Below are 20010 nucleotides of genomic sequence, written 5' to 3' on the forward strand. Positions count from 1 at the left end.
GTTTTAAACCAACTAGTTTTATGCTATATATTTCTCTTGGATTTTGAGCTCCACCATGGATAAAATGATAATAATGCTTGCTGTTGCTTATTTTCTTTGCATTCATAAAATCAATAAATGGTTTTTAATTTTAATGACAACATGTCAGAACATTTGGTGGAATTTGCTGGGATTCTGGATGTGAATGATGAATGCTACCCATTTAAAGATTTGTGGCTAGATCTATTCCTCAGATTGTTTGTTTGCTTGTATAACTCTTTTCTGAATACAGGAAGATTTTAGTTTATTTCCCTCAAGAAATCCCCAAATTTGAATACAATTCAGAAACAGTTTTTTTTTTTTTTAACCTCATTGAGGTTTTCTAACAAACAGGCCACAAAGACAATCAAAGCCACATTTTTAAAAAATAAACATGAAAAAGTATCAACAGTGGTGAACTTAACTGGATTGCTAATTTCCTTCTGAGTGTTTGAAACTGAAGTTTAGAGAGTTTTTTCTTTCATCATAGTGTTCCCTACAAAATTTATCCCCAATGCGAGATTTCATATTGTTTTCATTGGGCTGAAATGAATGACTACGTTTGGTTGCAAATACCTATACAGTCAAATACCTATAAGGTGGTGGGGTTTCTCTGTGACAGCATTTTGCTAAAATTGTAAATGGTTTTCCAATGACCCTGTTCATATGATGTTAGTGAAGGATTTTTCTCTCCACATATCTGAAGAAATGGGAGAAAAGAACAAAGCAAAGATTGGTTTGGGGTATTCCACTTCAGATTATTTTGAGTATATTTGCTAGTGAAGCTATTGAACATGGCTGTGTAAAGATGTGCACCCCATTAAAGATAGAACATGCTGAGGAAGAAGCCATCCTAGTCAGGAAATATCCTGTACCAGCTCATTCCTGATCAGGTAAAACTGAAGTTCTACCCTCCTGTTTTTTAGCATGAGGGAACACCAAACCAAATTGTGAGTGCCCCAGATAAATCCCACCTGCCCTACTGAAATCCATCAAATGCAACTGAGGTGCTACAGACATGTCCTGTCTCATAGGGAAGACAATGTATGAACAATCGATACATGGAGAAAAGCTTGCCTTGTGTATTGTGCTCAGCTCCATAACTATGTATTGGAGGTGGAACTCCATGGGGGGAGGGTTGAGTAATTGATAGTCCCCCCGGCCCAAATTGTCCCTTTCTGTATTGGGTTCCACCAGTCCTTCACAAGTAGGAGCACAGCATTAAAACTGACTAATGAAAGGAGTTAAACATTTCATCAGAAAATATAATTGGGAAGATCTTGTTCAGAGTAGAAGAATAATCTTGGTGTTTGAACTTACAGGTCAAGGACATCCATAAATGTCTAGCTTTTTTATCTTAAGGGAGTTCTTTCTTAGGAATTATAGCAGATGCCCTAAACTGGGTAAGTTCAGAAGGGCGCTAAGCAAGGGTTCCTGAGTCTTAGTATCACTCTGTGAGAGCCAAAAATGGAAATGACAGTTGTCACCAGAATATGATGGCTCCTATTGAGAGTACTATACCCCCAAATATCCTAAACCTAGGTGTCTGATAGTTGTGCCATAGAGACCAGTTCCTCTTGCTTTAACACCAGAAAAATAATGATTAATTTTTAAAAGTTAAAAAAAAAGATGTGTTGCTGCCTGGAACTGATAACCTCCTCTCTCCCCCCTCCCACAAAACTTCTGAAGAAAGTTTATCTCTCCAGAAAAGTGTGCTAAAGTGTCTACACCAATTTGCCAATTTTAAGAGCTCAGGAGAAAAGAGAATTCAGTGCTTGTAGTAAAGGAAAACTGAGTGGCTTACAGAGCTGTGGAATCACATCATTACAGACTCAGAATGCGGGTTTGATTTTAGTTACTGCTATAAGTAAAATCAAATGACTACATGAGATTTTATTGTTACTGCATTAACTACCACAAAACTGAAAGCAAGGAAGTGTAATTTTAGCTTAACTGTTATATCCTAACTGACTGCCCTGCGGGATACAAAAGTGTGTAGCAATTTCAGTTAGAGTTTTGGGGCATTGGGAGAGCAGCAGAAGGAGGTAGAAGGATGGGAGGGGCATGGCAAGAGTCAGTATGATTGGCATCCTTTCTAATGTATTAGCAAGTAGCATGTCCCAGGAGAAAGCCAGTTGTAAAGATTTATTTGATGGTGCCACAACTTGGCAATGCTTTGGCTCACCAATCATATTCCTTAATTTGTCCCACTTTAAAATTGTAAGGACAGAGGTGGTACATCTCCCATTAAGCCAAATGGGGCTCAACCATCAAGGCACAGTTTTTATCACAGCATCCTTTTCTGCTACCTCAAGGACTGGAGGAAAGCACTTCAATCAAATGTGAAGAAGAACCCCATGCTGTGTTGAACCACTGCAGCAGGTTCCTATATCAGTTTAAATACAAAACCTCAAAGGGAAAAAAAAAATACTTTTTTTTCAGTTGCTTTTCTGAGATGTCTGTCTTGGCATGACATGGATGACTGACAACTTATTTGCCCAGGTGGGGTGGGGTGACCCCACTACCTCTAAAAAATGGGTTTTCAGGTGTTTACATCGCTCTTCAGCACCAGCCTAGTCATTAAAGCAACTTTGATGGAGAGGACTGAGAAAGTACTACAAGTGGGAGTGCAGAATATGATTCTAAATAAAGCAAAATCAGTGTCGGAGCGTTCTCCATATTACATGTTGGCAAAGAGGATCCATCCAGCAACTAAATAAGACTCCTGTCAATCTTGGCTTGAACTGAACGTTTGCCCAGATGCATTTGCAACTAAATGCTGTTCACTTTGCAAGCTCAGTTTTTCCTTTTTAATTTAAACATTATTACAGGGCTACAAATCATAAAGAGACCGCTGCCAACAATGTTAATTGGTTAGCTGTTGTGCTGAAAATTATGTATTTGCTAGAACAATATGCCAGAAAGACGGGGTGAAATATTGTAATGGTGTCCCTGTTTCCTGGGAATCTACATCCAGCCAATTTTTAATGAATAAAATGAGAGGTTTGCAGATTTCTAGCTTAATGGGCCTCCTATAACTGAACCTTATCAGCTAGCAACTCATGTTCTAATGAGGTTGAGTTTGTAGACAGCTTGAATTGAGAATGGAGCTAAGTCTCTACGCTCATTCATCTGATTGGCTCAACATTTTCTCAGGATTCTATAGCTTATTGTAGCTTCTCCTCTTGTCTCTTGCTTTGTATCTGGTGTCTTGACTTGTTTCCTATCCAGATTTCCTGAATTTCCCCCTTGGCAAGAGGTGCATGGTGTCTGTTATATTGGAAGTCTCTTCTAGGATTCAGGGGTTCAACCAGGAGGAATCCTGCATGTCCTTCCAGCATCTATTTCATGGCTCCCTGAGACTCCCTAAAGTGGATGGACCAAATACTTTGCCCCCTCCCCCCCTTTTTTTTTTTGCATTTTGTCAATAGGCAAAATGAGTTCTTTAAGCCACTGTTTGAGTGGCTTGACATTCCACAAAAAGCTGGCTGTGGCCACCAAACTAATGGAAATAGTGCAGTGCTGATCTAATGCTATCTCAACAGTCTTAAAACAGTTTTTACTAAAGATTTTATTCCCCTCGCTTTTCCCAGTAAAAGAGTGATGGGCAAAGAAATGTGTTTCATCAGGCCAAGACCTTCTTAGTCCAGCTATTTGTTCTTACAGTGAACAGCCAGTGCTTCTGAGGTGACCACAAGCAGGAGATTGAAACATCTCCATCATTTTCCCCCTGAAACTGGTATTTGGAGACATGTTGCCCCCAACCCAGAGTTAACATTGAGCCTTCAGGACCAAAAGCGATTGCTAGACGTGTCTTCCATGAATCTACTGTATATAATCCCCTTTTACAGTCTTCTAAATTAGTGGCTGCCAATACATCTTTTGCTAAATCTTCTAAATTATTCCTGTATTTCAACACATAGATTTTAAAAGTGTGTGTCTCGGTGTGAATGCGTGTGTGCCTGTGCACAATGCAAGGGATGGCAAACACTAAGTGATCTGGAATTACAGGTGTAGGAGGGTATGTGTTTTGCTAAACTTAGAAAGATCTGTTGTGTGTGAGTCTTCTAATTTGGTAAATCTGCATGATTTATTCAACCTGTCTTGGGTTCTATTTTTGTAGATAATTAATGCAGAACAAGCTGGATTGTATACTTAGAAATTGGACTCGTTTTTTGAGTCCTTCCTTCCAGCCTAAAATCTAGTTCTTGTGTAAAGTCAGTACAATTGGAATGGATAGATTTTGTGCAGTAACAAGCTGTCACTGTGAATCACATTATCAATGATTATAAGTATGTGGATATGTCCATTTGAATTCCCCTGTTTCTCATTTTCCTCACTCCAAGTTCCGTTTGACCCATTTCCATATCAGTATGCAAATCCCATTGAAATGTGTTCATGTAAACATAAGTATTGTTCTAAATATATGTGTTCTTACACCTCATGCAGTCTGTACTTTTCCAGTTTTCCCCACATGTGAATTTTGTGAGCATCACATTGCAAAATTTTGAAAAAGCTGAATGTTGACACACAAATGTGTTTTGCTCTGCATAAACATTAGATGCACTGCTCTGTCCCCTAGGATTTTCTGAATTCATTCTCTTTCTAGTAAGTGTAGTATTAGTTCCATTTGTGGACTTGCAGCTAGGTAATGAAGCTGTATTTAGAAAGATTTGAGGGTGAAGGTGAGATAGCTAAAAAGTAACAGGGCCAAAATTTCGGCAGTAACCAACCTGAACAGTTAAAAATCTGTTTACTGTTGCTGAGAAACAGTTTTTTGGTTTATGCTAAGAAGAACAGGTTGGGACTCTGGGAAAGTATACACAAATCTAAATCTGTTCTTCAGCAGCTGAAGCCCAGATGAAGCCCAGTTTCTAGCATTTTTATCCAAGTAGGCCAATTCAAAAGCTAACTTATTGCTAATCACACATCTTTGTTTCTTTTTTGGGCCTGAACTAGGTTAGCCTAGAGTTGGGAGTCATAAAATTCTTACATCAAGTCCCTTGGGACTCCTGGGGCCAAACAGGAGTTATCTATTCAAGCTCTTAGGTGCATTCAGTAGATTTCTTTTAAAAAGCACTTAAATGATTCTGTCCAGAAGGATCTGCTGTGTGTGGGGGGGGGGGGGGTGTCCAAGAGGAACAAATGATAAAAACACCATTTCAGCGTTAATTTCTACCCTTTCTGGGCTTGCATTGTGAAGTTGTACGCACATAGAAAAGGTGTGAAGGCTTCCATCATTTTGACAACAGTGTAAAATCCTGCAATTACCTCTGGCTGGCTCCAATGACATACTAGTGCTACTTCTGAAATTAGCTCAAAAATGTCTCAGGAAATGTGCTTCCTGTAGGGGGGAAAAACAGTAATTCAACATGTGCTTTGCTTAACATGCCGTGTTTGATGACTACCAGCACCATGTAAAATATTTCAGAGGATTTAGGTCTGAAAATGTTTTCCCTTGCAATGGATTTGGTCAGATAATTGACCCCTTGCTAAGGTCTCACACTTGAAAGCTACATAGACCACTGGCAGGTGAGACTAAGTGTAGGGTTGTGTGGATAATTCTAAATTCTATCTGTGCTCAGCGAGAGAGGTTTCACATATTATTCCATTCAATTAGTTAAAATGCTTTAAAAGAACCATTCATATTCATTGTACTCACCTTCTTAATATGCAAATATCCATTCATACCCATCACATTACTTTCAAAGTCAATGACTTCATGCAATGTGCAGAAAGGAAGAGAGGAAGTAAGAAACATTATGCCAAAGAAATTAAGAAAAGAAATACAGCTAAATCTAGTTTATGCCAACACTATCAACATATCTCTCTCTATACCTTCCCTCACAGCCAAGGACTTGTTCATAGATTCCCTTTGTTCTTTAAGCTTCTCACTTTTCCCTTTCTGAAGATCTCATCAACTCCATCCAAGCAGAATTTTCTCAGTCTTCCTCTTTTTCCAACTCATTTACTCTTCCTTCTGGTACTACTTTGTAATTTGATTCTCATTCATTCTATCTAAATAATAATAATAATAATAATAATAATAATAATAATAATAATACTCAGTATAGTTCTTTCATACTGTTCATTCATTTGTGTATTCGAGTGTACCCATTCATTTTTCCACCCATTCTCTTTTTCCAACCCTATTTGACCAGAACTATAAACAGGATATTGAACCAGAGCAGCTATGAATCCTAAAGATATTGCTGATAGTACAAATCCTTGTAGCCCAAGTGAGCATTGCCAGAGGAGTGGGATTCTGGGATATGTAGTTTAACAGCATCTGGAGGACAGACAGCAGGTTCCCTCGGGCCAGGAGAATTTTCATTTATTGGGAAAAATAAGTCCCAAAACTTTTTGGGTGCAGATTTATTGTGCTTCTGCAGTAATGTTTGCTTCCCAGCCATTATCTCTCACCAGCAGAGACAATGCCTATTTATTCACTTGGAGCAGAACTGCGTGAGACCCTGGTCCTGCTAAGCTGTACTGTTCCTTCGTCATGCTACAGTTACCTATGCTGGATATTTAGTGACCCGGTCTGAACAGCTTAGGGCTAAAATTGTCATAATCCTCTCGAGCAAGACTAACAGCAGGTTTATCTAGCAAAGGTGGAAGCAAGGGAAGGAAAGAGGAAAAACTTCAGCAGCTTAAAAAACCCGTGAAGACTGGGGGCTGGAGCAAGGAAGATGACTGCAGTTTTGCCACCAGTAGCCTTAACAGAAAGAAAATGTTGTCATGGATGACAGTGCTTATTTTTGCCCAAAAAGAGGAGGTAAAAACACTTCAGGATGTATTTGCAGGAAAGAGGAGGAACTAAAGGACCCAACATTTCCTTGATGTTTGAGACTCCAAAATCTGACGGTAACTTCACACAAATAAACAGGGGTCCAGTATCAATATATGGATTTGGGCACTAAGCATGCAGATCAGGGCAGGATTTTGAGCAGCTTTGGGTGCTACCTTGGAGTAGGTCTGCAGCACCAGTTTTCCTCCAGATACTTGAAATTTCAGATCCTGTAATTCCCATCCAAAGTGGTCTTTGAATCAGCCTCTTCCATGTGCTGCTTTTGCAAAGCAACACCCAAAGTAACCATCACAAACAATTTTGTGGTCCTGCAAAAGAGGCTGAGTGTCTGGAACTTCTAGAGAGAGATTGATCTATACATGGTATAGAATATAAGCCAGAATGTAATTTGGCTGTTTAAATCGTAGTGTGATATGTAAATCCAGACATTAGTTTTTGACTTAGTGGATGTGTAACTAAGTCACTAAAGTTTGTTCAACAAGTCATAATTAAAAGAAGTCCCAGCTCTATGTGATGTGTTTATGCGGCCCCATGCAAAGAAATTGCATTCACCAGCTAAGTTAAAGATCTTATGGTTACCTTTGCCCAGGACTTTGGTGAGGGCCACTGAAGTCCCCTTTAGATTATGTAGGTGATTTTCTTTGTTCCCACCCAGTGTTGTCATTCTTGCCATCTTTACTCTTCATTTTTGTCTTTTGTGGTTTCCTTTTTTTTAATGTTTTAAACCATTTGTGAACCACCCAGAGTTGTTGAAAGTTGGGCATCATATAAATGTACTTAATAATAACAATAACAAAACAACAGCAATAATAATAACACCACCACCATCAAACAATAACATCTGCCTGTCTCAGGTCCTTGGGAAGGACTCGATGGGTGGATGCAAATCCAGTCTAAACTGTGGCTGACTGTGCGAGCAACAATAATAATAATTCATACTTGGCATGGGTGTGTGGTACACTGTGTTATTCAAACCCACCCTGTTTGGTTACTTCATAATCCTGTGCATTGTGTGATCGCCCCCAAACTGGGTTAATTCATTGCCACATAGTCCATATATGAGAGGAAAGTAATTATTTTTGCATCAGATGGCAGACTTGCTCTCTTCTTCTCTTAGCATTGTTTACTAATGCTAAGGAATAAGTGTGATTTTGTGTGTTTGCCACAGAAATGCTAATGAGCAGATTATGCATCAATATATTTGTGTTTTCATGGTAATGGGACGATTGCCACTGATGTTCAAGCCGCACATGGTGAGTTTATTGTTTTCTATTTTCTAATTGTCTGTTGGAATGGTGAAGTGTTAAACAGGAGGAGATGATACAATGGACAACTTTTGTTCTAAAGCTCCCCTGATGTATTTGCTGGGGCTTTTACATTTCTCTTTAGTTACATTAATCTCATTAAGCACACACCTGTTGCGTTAAAAACAAAGCAGAGTGTGTTTCTGACCAGGTCTCTAGCCAGTTGGTCTTCTATTTTGATTTTAGCTTTTCTGTCGGTTCCTCCGATTGTTTTCTCAAGTTCGGTTTGCACTGGGAAGTAGCGGCTAAGTAGGAACAGACATCTGTGTATGTACACAAGAACACACAGAAAGAGAAACTTTTGAAAATCGATTGAGTCCATAGAAAATATCAGCATGAGGTGTGGGATGGATACAGATTTATGAAAGAGACAGAGAATGAGTTACCATTTGAAAGAAAGTTCTGTGTGTGTTTGTTTGAAGATGCAAGACTGTAAGTTAATGTAAAAGGATGTTCAGATGCTACAGGAGGAACTTCTTTTAATTTGATATAGTTGATGAGATAGAGAGATGGAGAGATAGAGAGAGAGATTGAATGTACTGTTTATTTTCCCAGTCACTGTGTCTTTTTGACAGAGTACATCCATGTAATCCACCCATGTCTGCCCAATTATCAGCATGGAGTGAACATCACATTGGAGTCTTCCATGATTGGAGTGAATTAAGCATTGGGAAAAAAAGGACGTAATTGCTGGGAGAGCCAAAAACATCTTAAGAAAGGCTTCTTCTTTGCTTGATTGCAGAGTTATCATGAAGCCCAGGTGCAGATTGAATGGTCTTGCCCTGCAGACAGTTCCCCATTTGGGATGATCTTCACCCTGGCTATTATTATGATTTGATATTTCCATTTAAACATATGTTACCCACAGACTTATCTGGGTGTCTAAATAAAAGGAAGGGAGGGAGGGATAAAAATTATTTTTCCTAATTTTTTTTTTAGATTAACAATAGGAAAGAGGAGCTTTACAAAACACCTCTTCATTATTACATTTTTCATTTTTTAATCCATGATCAATCTTATTGCCTGTGTGATGAAGATGGTCCTACTGATTTCTGATGAAGAGTGGTATTTTCTTCTTCCTAAAATCCACCATGAAGGCCAAAAGCCCCTGCCTTCATTTGAATTTGTCTTTACGATGGACCTGTGTTATCAGACGGTATTGTCGTGAAGAAATAAAGAAGTAGGCTGGTACTTCTTGTCTTACTCTGTATCCTGTGGTGGAAAGTCTTTAAAGCAGTGTTTCTCACCCTGGCAACTTTAAGATGTGTGGAATTCTGGGAGTTGAAGTCCATGCGTCTTAAAGTTGCCAAGGTTGAGAAACACTACAATAGAGCATGAGGGTGTTACAATGCCAGATGCAACACAGAACCCCCCTTAGTGAGTTGACCATGTGGAATGTACCACAGTCCTTCAGACCACATGGAGGTCCTCATAAAGCATTGTCAATAGCTCCTTAAAGCAGCCATGTTTTTTCATGGGATCGTGCGGCTGTCCTCCCCACACGCAACCCAATCCTGGGAGAAGATGTGTTGGTTCAAGGGGCTTCTGACAGCGGCTGCAATCCGTCCTCCTTTGTGCCCTTGAAGCCACTTTTTTCTTTCTTTCAAACTTGGCGCTTTCAAACCCTCCTTCATCTTATGGAGTTGGGCTGTGGGTCAGTCTTACTCTTTTATGCCTATGAGGACCAGGTAGCTTTCCAGGGTTTCCACCTGAATATCTCGGCCCTAAAAGCTAGAGATGTGGGGCCAAAGACATTCTTTCTCTTAAAGATGATGAAGGAGGCTGGAGCTTTCTTTTGCAGTATTTAACCCTCTTGATTTAAATGATCTCTTTGCTCTATCTCTGTCTGTGGCTCTCTCTGTCTATCTCTTTGTCTTTGTGTCTATGTTTCAGTGTCTCTCTGTGTATGTCTGTGGGGGTGCGTTTCTCCACCTTTCTCCGTCTACCTCTACCACCATCTCTTTCTGTCTTTCGTTACTCCTCCCTCCCTCCCTCTCTCTCTCCTTAGCAGAACATCAGAATAATTGAAAGTCCCACTAGTATCATATTACCTAATAGCTAAAGGAAAGAATGGAATCAAATAATTCCCCTCAACCTGAATATTCAGTGTTTACATATTTTTTTAATGATCAGATGGACCATTTGCAAAGTTTGACTATGTAGTTTCAGACTTCTTTTAATCACTTCAACAAAGAATCCATTTTAAATCTCTTAAGCTGAGTGTAGCAGGGATTTCTAACATGCCCCTTGTGTAATCATTACACATTTCAACACGTAGCTATAACAACTATTTGGCAATCCCTCCCCTCCAAACACAGACACACATTTGTTGCTAAGAATAAATTTTTTTTGCCTATTTCTTCTCATAAAGGTTCAGATACAAAGTGAAAATCTGGGTTTTACCTTCCCTTGCCATCCTTACTAGCTCTGTCAGTAATAAAAAACACAGTTCTCTTTTGCTTGATTATTAATTAAGACATGAAAGGTGGAAGCCACAGTCTGGAGTCCTTGGTGTTCTCTGAGCTAGGTGGTTTTCTGGCAGACATTTCATTACCCAACTAGGTAACATCATCAGTGCCAGTGAGTGTGGGTCTTGCTCCCTGTTTATATACAGTAGCTTGCCCTGCCAGTGTTGGTGTGTGTTTTTTCCTTGGTAGTTCCTTGATTCAAAAATCTCCCAAGGAGATTCAAGAGTCCTTGATTCAAGGAACTACAATCAAGGAACTTCCAAGGAGAAAACCATACCCCCACCAACACTGGCAGGGCAAGCTACTATATATAAACAGGGCGCAAACCCCATTCTCACTCGCACTGATGACGTTACCTAGTTGGGTAATGAACTGACTACAAGCAAACAACGATGCTCAGAGAGCACCAAGGACTCCACAGTTCAACCCTGAGTTACAGATATTCTCTTCTATTGGAAGCTACGGTATTGTCCATTAGATATTTAAAATGTTGAACATTGGGGAAAAAAGTGTGATTTTTTCCCCCCCTAAAGGTAAGTAGGGTGCAGCTTACTTTAAATTAAATTGCATGTGCCTTTTAAAGGCCATTCACCTACTTAGTTCAGACAGATCTTTCCGGAACTCTTTCTTGACCTTTCTATTCTAAAAATGGAAATAATTTGGTGTTCATAGCAGGGCTATCAGATCTGGACTGGAAAGAGCCAGACAGCCACTAGATGACAGCAAAGAGATAGAAAAACTGGCTTTGCTGCCATTTCATGAAGATCTGGTTGTTTGCAATCCAGATTTGTTTACCTTAGTTCATCAGAAAACTTGTCCTCTGTCTCCTCACCTCTGAGACTAGTTGCTTTCTGAACCAATTGCAATGCACTAGTCCCAATGCTCACCCTAAGAGGCATAGTCCATTTCTTACCTAGTGTTTTCTGTGACCATTCTTGCACTAGCAGTTTATGGCATCTTCTACACATCAATCTAAGCATGTCACTTATATATCAAGGGTTAAACAAAACATGAACTTTCAGATTTACAAGAAAATAGAAATCTATTGTAAATTATCATAAAATTTGTGCAGCATTTAATGATTCGTGGAACATGTTGCTTTTTCAAAAGTAGATAAATTACACGAATCCTGGATCCAATCATTAATTTCTGGAATAACAGTACTCCTTTCAATTTCTCAAAATAGCTCTCTTGGCAATTCTCCACTCCTGATATAGCCAAAGTTCCTGAAAAACAGGGAAATTTCACATTTTGGGAAGAGAGTTCAACATGACTTTAATACTTTTATCATTAAGAGATTTCCCCATCAATCTGTTCATAGGTATACAAAAATTCTTACAAAAGGAGGCCAATAGCTTGCAAGACCAAATCGTATCGTATGGTAACGCTTTAACTAAGAAAGGCACTGAGGTGGCTGGGTGATGCCTTCTAAGCTACTAGTGTGGAAATTCTTTATTTAGGGAGACAATAAAAACAGAGTTGTCTGTGTGTATACAGATAAAGTTTGTCTTCCTGCAGCATCCTAAATGCTTTCTGGAGCTGAGAAGGACTATGAACCCAAGGAAAACGAAGCCACATTTTCTTCCCTTTGCCACAAGGGGATCATGTTGCTCTGAGAAGCAGCTTCCAGGGGGAGCTTTGAAAATTAAATATACCTCTCACCATGAGGCCCTGGGAACAAATGCTCCCACAAATCACGGCTTTAAATATTATTTGGATGGTAAAAACAGAATGTTATTCACTTCTTTCCCAAGTTTTCCTAAGGCTGAATCCCTAAAGCTGCTTCATTAGCACACAGAAGGGTACAGAATATCTCATTTTAACCTCATTTGAAATCCCTGCACAGCTTGATGTAACAAATTGGAACATAATAAACCCTTTCGTTCTTTACTAACAATTCCAAGTTTGTAAATGTTTACTGAGGAAACCTTATATTTCACAGATTTTAATTGCCACTGCCTTTCCTTATTACAATACAATCGATCTGATTTCACCCTATACTTCAGTCTAAGTAAAATGTTGGTTCCAGGTAATTTCTTAATTATATTGCTGTTAATTCAGCACACATGCATTACGGCTTAAATACCCTGTTTTAAAAGCCAGCGAACATCTGACAACTACTCAGCTTAAACAGGGTCACAAAGTTTCAGGTTTATGCCTCTTCAGAAATTGCACTACAGATGTTGTTGCTTTTTGACAAAGAGAATATGTACAGTGCAGCCATTTGAGACAACTTACAATGCACAGAACTATACTGGCTTGGACACTGCACACCTTGCTACTGATTTTAAGCCTTTGAGAGCAGGACTTTAGAGACAACAGGGTCACCCACTATGGAATGGAGTCGTTGAGATATTAAACCTTCTGTATAAAGAGCACACATAGACTAGACCAGTGTTGTCCAAACTTGGCCACTTTAAGATGAGTGGACTTCAACTCCCAGAATTCCCCAGCCAGCATGGCTGGCTGGGGAATTCTGGGAGTTGAAGTCCACACATCTTAAAGTGGCCAAGTTTGGACAACACTGGACTAGACTATAAACCTAGAGTAGAAAATTGTTGAACTGCACAGCCCTTGTTTAGAAGCGAAGCTAAATTTCTTCCGTCCACAGAATTTTCTTCAATGGACATAGCTACTGCGCTCAGCAGACCAAGATAGCAGTTACAAAAACAAACACATGTTAAGGCCCTTTGGACAACTACCTACTCAGGTCTCAAGATGCAGTTTGACATTTTATATTTTATGAGCTACCAAACCAACCTTACTGTCCTTATGGAAAGTGTGACGTGTGTTGATGTAGGCAGGTAGTCCATTATAGTTTAGATCTATTATTTACCAATGTGAGCTCCTCCTCTTGTTACATTGATCCAGAAAACATGATGAACTGATAGCCCATTCATTAAGATTCATCCAGTAGGTGTTGGGAGCTCCAGGACTCTGAGATATTTGTGACAGATTCAATCTTTGACTCACACACTTTTATAGAGATATTAGGTTAATCACAAGCTTTGATTATTACTAATTATCCTGTGACTGGAGTGGAAAGACAAATGAAGTCTAGAAAAAAGAGCTTACATCTTCTGGTGGATGACAGATGCTGAGTCTTAAGCTCCTTTTCTGTTAGGACAATTCTGTATCCAGATTATTATTTCTCTTAAGCATCCTGTTGATTATAGGCTGGAATATGAAGGGATACATTGCAATATGATTATCTTCTTTTTGGTTACAGTGTGCAAAAAATAAGAGTGGGTTAGAGAGTGATTTCATACCAAAGCCAAACACAAAAAGTCCTGGAAAAGTAGGACTTAACCAATTAAATGACCTAACTAGACAATGTCCAAAGAGTCTTACCACAGAGAATAGAAGTGCTAGAGTGTCTGGTCAGGCAAACCCAGAACGTTCTCCTGTCCATTCACTCTTTGACTAGCTTTGTTTTCTAGCATTGGGGGTGGAGTTTTCATCTACTGTATATTTTGGGAGGGAAAGCCTTCTCTATATTTGAATATAAGGAGAATATATATGTAACTGATTTATAGATCTCTTCTCTCACCCCAAAAAAAATCTAAGGAGGAAAAAAATGGTGCTGGGCAGAGAACTTCTCTTAAGTTTCCCCCCTGATGAAGGGGAATGGAAATGATTCTCAAGAAGAGGGTTTTAGAGAAATCTCCATGAGGATGGTGATGTACTTACTCTTAATTAGTACAGACTAATTTGTATGCAGTGGCTTCCACAAGATCTCCCTGCTTTCCTCAGAAGGACTACAGCCACGGTGTGACATTGCACCATGAGTCCCACACCCTTTCTGGCCTGTGCGTGAGGTCACAAAGCAAATACAAAAGTTGGAGGGCTGGCCTTGCTACCCTTCGGTGTGGCCATGGACACTTCCACACCGTGTTTAGTCCAGATAGAGTAAAGTATTATTTTATTGCAGAAATCAGTCTTGTTTCTCAAATAAATTGCACATTGTACGTTTAGCTGTTGTAGCCAGAACTTAGTCAATACTGTTAAAGAGGAATAATTTGTTTAAGCGGCTGACGAAAGATAGTATAAAAGCACAGAAATATACAGCAGAGCTGGACATAATTCCTTCTTTACTTTTCCTGTTCAGCAAAGAGAGCAGACTCCACTGGTTTATGCTGCATGAACTGTACAAAATCCAATCAAACATTTTTTTTCCACTGTTCTGCCCAGATATTTTTAAAGTTAATTTGTGAAAAGCTGGTCCATTTCTACTGCACCTTTCAGTATAGAATCAAGTGAGCTTAAAGACTATATTATGGTCCCTGTCCTTTAAACTCTGTGAATACATTTATGTGGGAAGAAAATGTAGTCAGTTAATGTTCCTAAACTGGTATCTTGTGTGTTTAAAGGGGGAAACATAGTGTCATGTTAACTTCAGGATTGGTTTGCATGACTGAAAATGGACCTTGTTTTTTCACTGTAAGAAATAACTTGGTAGTGTGGTAAAGAAACATTTTTTTTTTTTCTGAATTTACCACTGTAACTTTCCTATGGAGGACTAAATAAGAACATAAAATGCAAAATCGTTCTTTCAAGAGCTTAGAAAGGCCATGGACCATCAGAGAGATGAATAGAGAACCAAGAGAAGATGGTCCTCTACTTCTTGGCTATATCTTAGAAGAGACCCATCTTATTGAAGGCCCAGGAGGAGACCCTTCTCTGCCATTGCCCCCACCCTTTGGCATATTCTACCCCCAGAGGTGCAGCGGGCCCCTACCCTTCTGGCCTTCTGGCAAGGACCAAAGACTCCTTTTAGACATCTTTCAAAAAGGTATTCATTCTCCTCTGCCTACAATTTAAAATCAAGGCAAGCTTTGCTCCCAGAACAATATTTTTTGGAAATCCTTTTCCTGAAATATTTATTCAGGAACGTTTGTGAAATCAGTATCTGACCGGTAAAGTCCAGTCCCCTCTGAGAGGTTAGGGTGGTAAGATCAGCTTGATCAAGGGGAAAAATACTTCCTCCTACTTTGTGGATATGGAGACTAGAGACTCTGCTTCTTATGTGATTGAAAATAAGAACAGTGTAGATGGGTGGGTGTAAGTAGAGGCAGGTCTGTCCTCAGGGCCTGGGTTTTGATCCCACTGTTGTGGCTGCCATCTTGACTTCTTTTTTGATCACACCCTGCAAACACTCCTGAGATACAGTTTAAGAATTTCAACTGACAAAATTATATTGGTCGCAAGCGGAGAGCAATTTATTTGTGATTTTTATTTATGCTCAGCGAAGGCCAAAATAGAAACAGAGAGTGCTCTGCATTCAAAAGCCATCCTTTCATCATATTTTATATAAACCTGCTTCTTACTAACTGGATTCCTTGACTTCGAAATGAATACAGCAATGATACAAAATTATAACGCCTGACTTCTAAAGAAAATAAACAACGATTTCTAAACTGTGATTTAACTGACTGAATTAAATTTAATAAACTAATTACTTTAACTATTGGCTAAAGTGCAGGATAGTTATTTCACCTGGGAATTTAACTTGAGTGGGTTGAGACTAGGGTTGCCAGATAGCTGAACAGGCAGAGGAAGACACCCACTTGTTGGTACATGGTTTAATTCAAGGTATTCCATTTACTACAATTTTACTGTGCTTCATTTCCACACCATTTTAGGATAATTAAATGAGAAGTTGTATGGCTCCTGATACTTCTGTGTTTGTTTAGCTGGATCATGGACCATTGCTCTTATTTTATAGCAAGTCTCAGCATCTGAAAAAGAGGTCTGCTAGGAATGGTCAATAAATGCATTATGTATTTATTTGAACTTGAAATAATATGACCCAGGAAAGCAAACTCTAGCTCAGCATGGATGGCACTGGTGAATAGAGTCTGTACCCATCTATTGTTCTGGGTTTGAAAAGTTCCTGAGAATAAACATTATGGACATTTGTGTGAATTTTATGTAATCTTTGGGAAATAGGCTTTAAAAGGGCATCTTGGTTGCTTTAAAATAAACTGAATAATAAGGTAAGATGACAATGCCAGACACATCCAGTTTTCAAACTTGCTTTTTAATTCATTTGTGATGTAATGGAGGCTATCAGATCTGGGCTGCAAAGATCCAAATGTCCACTAGATGGAAGCAAAGACTTAACATTTTCTGTAACTGGAGATTTCCAGCCTGGATTCATCCACACCAATTGGAGCTCATCTGGCCATGAAGAATTGTGGATTTTTCATGCATGAGAGACAACCAGCTCAGATACAATAGGCTAACTTTAACTATTTTCACATGTATTCCATTTCCCATTTCTTATCGTTTCCTATGAAGCAATATCCTATGGGTTCAGGCTTGCTTATTGTGATGATAATAAACTTGTTGAAATAAGTGGGTCAAGGCAGTCACAATTAAGGCATTTATGTTCCATTTATACTTATGTTCCATTATGATAATACACACACACACACTTAAAGGAATTGTATTGTTAAAATCAGTTTATGATATTTTACTAATTTTTTCCCCTCTCTTTCCTTTGTCCTTTACGTGCTTTCCTTGCTTCAGCTCACCACCTAGGAATTGAATTCATGGGTAAGCTTCTTTTTAACTTATAAATTGTTGATGTTACTAAAATTGTCCAAAATGCCTTGGTGTTACTCTGTGAAAGCATTTTAAACTGACTTCGGAATGTAACTATGGCTTCTTGTGACAAGATGGACATAAAATTGTACTTCAAAATATGATTGATCCTCTTGTAAAAACTCAGAAGAGGCAGGGGGCAGACCTTGATTTTGTGCTTCGCGTTGTCCTCCATGAAAAATTGCTTATTTACAGAAAAAGGATAGACAAGGTATCAGGAGTTATCACTCTCCTCCCTTGTAAAAAAGCAGATTCTACAGGCGCATTTTGAATACACAGGTTAAGCAGAGCCTTTGGGAGCCTGTTTTGACTTAGGAAAATCAGCTGGGAAAGAAAGACCCTTTTGAACCTTAGAAAGCCCCTTCAAGGAAAAGAAAAGAGGAAAAAAAGGATTGATAACATAAAGCTGGCTTTTGTTTACAGCAAAAGGCAAGAAGGAAGCTCAACGTGCTTTACGAGGCTAAAGCCTCCAGCGGGTCTCTGATAGTCTAGCTTACTATTCAGCAGTTCATTTGTAACAAGCAACATGTTTTGAAGGCATGAGGGTGCCAGTCATTTGAGGGTGCAGCCCCAAAAGCAGAGATCTTTTTTTAAGGGAAGGCAGTTCATGCACACAGAGGAAGTTAAGGCTAGGGGAGAGGGGAGATACCAAGTTCTTTGCTTACTTAACGTACCGTAGCAATTGGCAACTGAGGACTAATGGTTTTCCTTCATCAGGGCAATGAGAAGAGAAGCCTTAACAGGGCTGAATGGAGGGGAAAGGGCTCAAAAAAACCCTTTTCATGAGGGTACATCATTTTAGGTTGGCCCCAGATCCCTTCAAATTGGAGACTCACGCAAAATGGGTTGTCTTGCCGTCTTCCTAATACAAGCCCTCCCCTGCCAGTTTTCCCCATGCCAGCTAATGACCCTCTTACGTTTGCAAATGACAAGGGGGCAGCTGAATGCATGCCCAGCTCATGAAAAAGCAGGAATGGCCCTCTCAATAGCTCACACCGTTGTCAGGTTTGTTTGTTGTGCTAAGCAACCAATTTTCCTTGGGAGAGTTCATGGGAGAAGGGGTACATGGGAGTCTCCCTTAATTATGATGCCAGAACAATGGCTATGTGGTAGGATGGGTTAAGTGACAATGACTGACCCAAGCTCACAGAGCTGGTGACCAGACTGTGTTTCCCAGTCCCTTAACTACTAACCCACATTGACTGTAATTTTTAATATACGTTAAGATTGCTAATGTGTTATTTCATTGTTTGTTTTTTGATCCCTGGGGAAAAAGCTGAAATGGTGTAGAGTAGTTTTGAAACAGAGGGAAAGTGAGAGAGAAACTCACAATTTCTCCACCATAACTGTCTTCAATATAACAGGGATAGAGAGAAACTCTATCAGGCTTTCAAGATTCTGTTATTGCATCCTCTAACATAGTGTTTCTCAACCTGAGGATGGGTGGCCTTCATGCTGGCTGGGGAATTCTGGGAGTTGAAGTCCACCCATCTTCAGGTTGGCAAGGTTGAGGAACCCTGCTCTAACAGTACACTTCCAATGGTTCATGTGGAGTTTGTTTTTTGACCTGGCCTATCTCGAAAGGCTGATATCAGTCTTGAAAGCCTGACAAGGTTTCTCTCTTCCCTTCTTATACCAGAGAGAATCAGAGCAGGGCAAATCTTAACCTTCTTTCTTCTCTTTCAGAGCTAAGTTAATGTTTACATATCTACTCCTGCATTCCTTCTTCAAGGTTATATATGGATTGGATTGGATTGTGGCATGTGTTTTGGAGAGGTTTGCTGTTGTTGTTGCTGAGTGGCCGGATTTCCATCTTACTTATTCATCTTGTACTGTGTTAGTTAATTTTTATTTTGTTTTGTTATACTGTAAACTGCCCAGAGTTGTTTGGGAGTCAGGCAGCACCATGAACGAATGAATGAATGAATGAATGAATGAATGAATGAATGAATGAATGAATGATATTCTTCAAGGTTACCTCCGTGGAGAGCTCAAAGTGTTGTGTATCAGTTCACAAAAAGAAAAAAAAAAGGACAGAAACATCAACTTTGCAACTATGTCCTCCAGAGGTTTATTTTGTTTTTCTGAAACTCCAGCATGGCTACATGGTCAGAGAATATAGGACTCCCTTTTGTCATTGATTCAGCAACAAAAATCCAGAAGTAGTCTACAAAACTCAGAAAACTGTTGAACAAAAGTCTCCTTTGTGCAACAGAAGCCCAAGGATGCAGCCAAGAAGCATGACTTCTCCTATTTGAAAGTAGCACTTCAAACTCGCTGGTATCTTTACCATCTGCCACGCACGCAGATGGTGCTGTAGGCACAAACTGGTGGGAGGGGGGGAACAGACACCTAGATTGCTAATATTATTTGTAGGACCTGGTGTTACTGGTAGCACCGGGAAGAATGCTTTGTTCTTGCATTCTACAGAAGGATTTAAAAAAAAAAAAAAAAAGAACATATTTTCCCACTAAAACATTGGAAACAAAGATGTTAAGGCAAGCAACACATTAGGGAGTGATTCAGTTTTAAAATGATTCATTCAAATCACTCCATCAAAACAGATCCTGCAAATAATAGATTGTTTCATTTACTGATCAGGGTGTGGCTTCAGCTGCTCTTCTGGCCCTTCTGTGATGATCTCAGTATGCACTTCACATGTGCAGAAACCACTTGCTTCAAAGCATCTGGTTCAGCACATCACTTTCAATGTACGGCAGATCTTTGCATGGGGCTTTCAAAGTGAAGCAGGCCTTTGCATAGAGCTACAAAGCAGCAAAATACTCAGGCAGCATCCCTAGAA

The 20010-nt window shown here is 39.5% G+C and overlaps 1 protein-coding gene across 2 annotated transcripts in view; it reads left to right on the plus strand.

Annotated features, from left to right (window-relative positions):
• The window catches only part of NRG3 (neuregulin 3), a 499554-nt gene that overhangs the window by 417224 nt on the left and 62320 nt on the right, over nt 1–20010 (plus strand). Inside the window, exon 4 of one of the 2 annotated variants that reach the window (XM_088130194.1) lies at nt 17138–17159. In XM_088130194.1, coding sequence (XP_087986320.1) covers nt 17138–17159 — 22 coding nt within the window. Of the gene's footprint in view, nt 1–17132; nt 17160–20010 lie in introns of both variants that reach the window. The other variant, XM_088130190.1, reaches the window with a different exon arrangement.

This window comes from Python bivittatus, unplaced genomic scaffold (assembly GCF_059951505.1).
Source record: "Python bivittatus isolate LINGU-HERP-01145 unplaced genomic scaffold, Pbiv_v1 ctg000050_np1212, whole genome shotgun sequence".
Classification (NCBI taxonomy): domain Eukaryota; kingdom Metazoa; phylum Chordata; class Lepidosauria; order Squamata; family Pythonidae; genus Python; species Python bivittatus.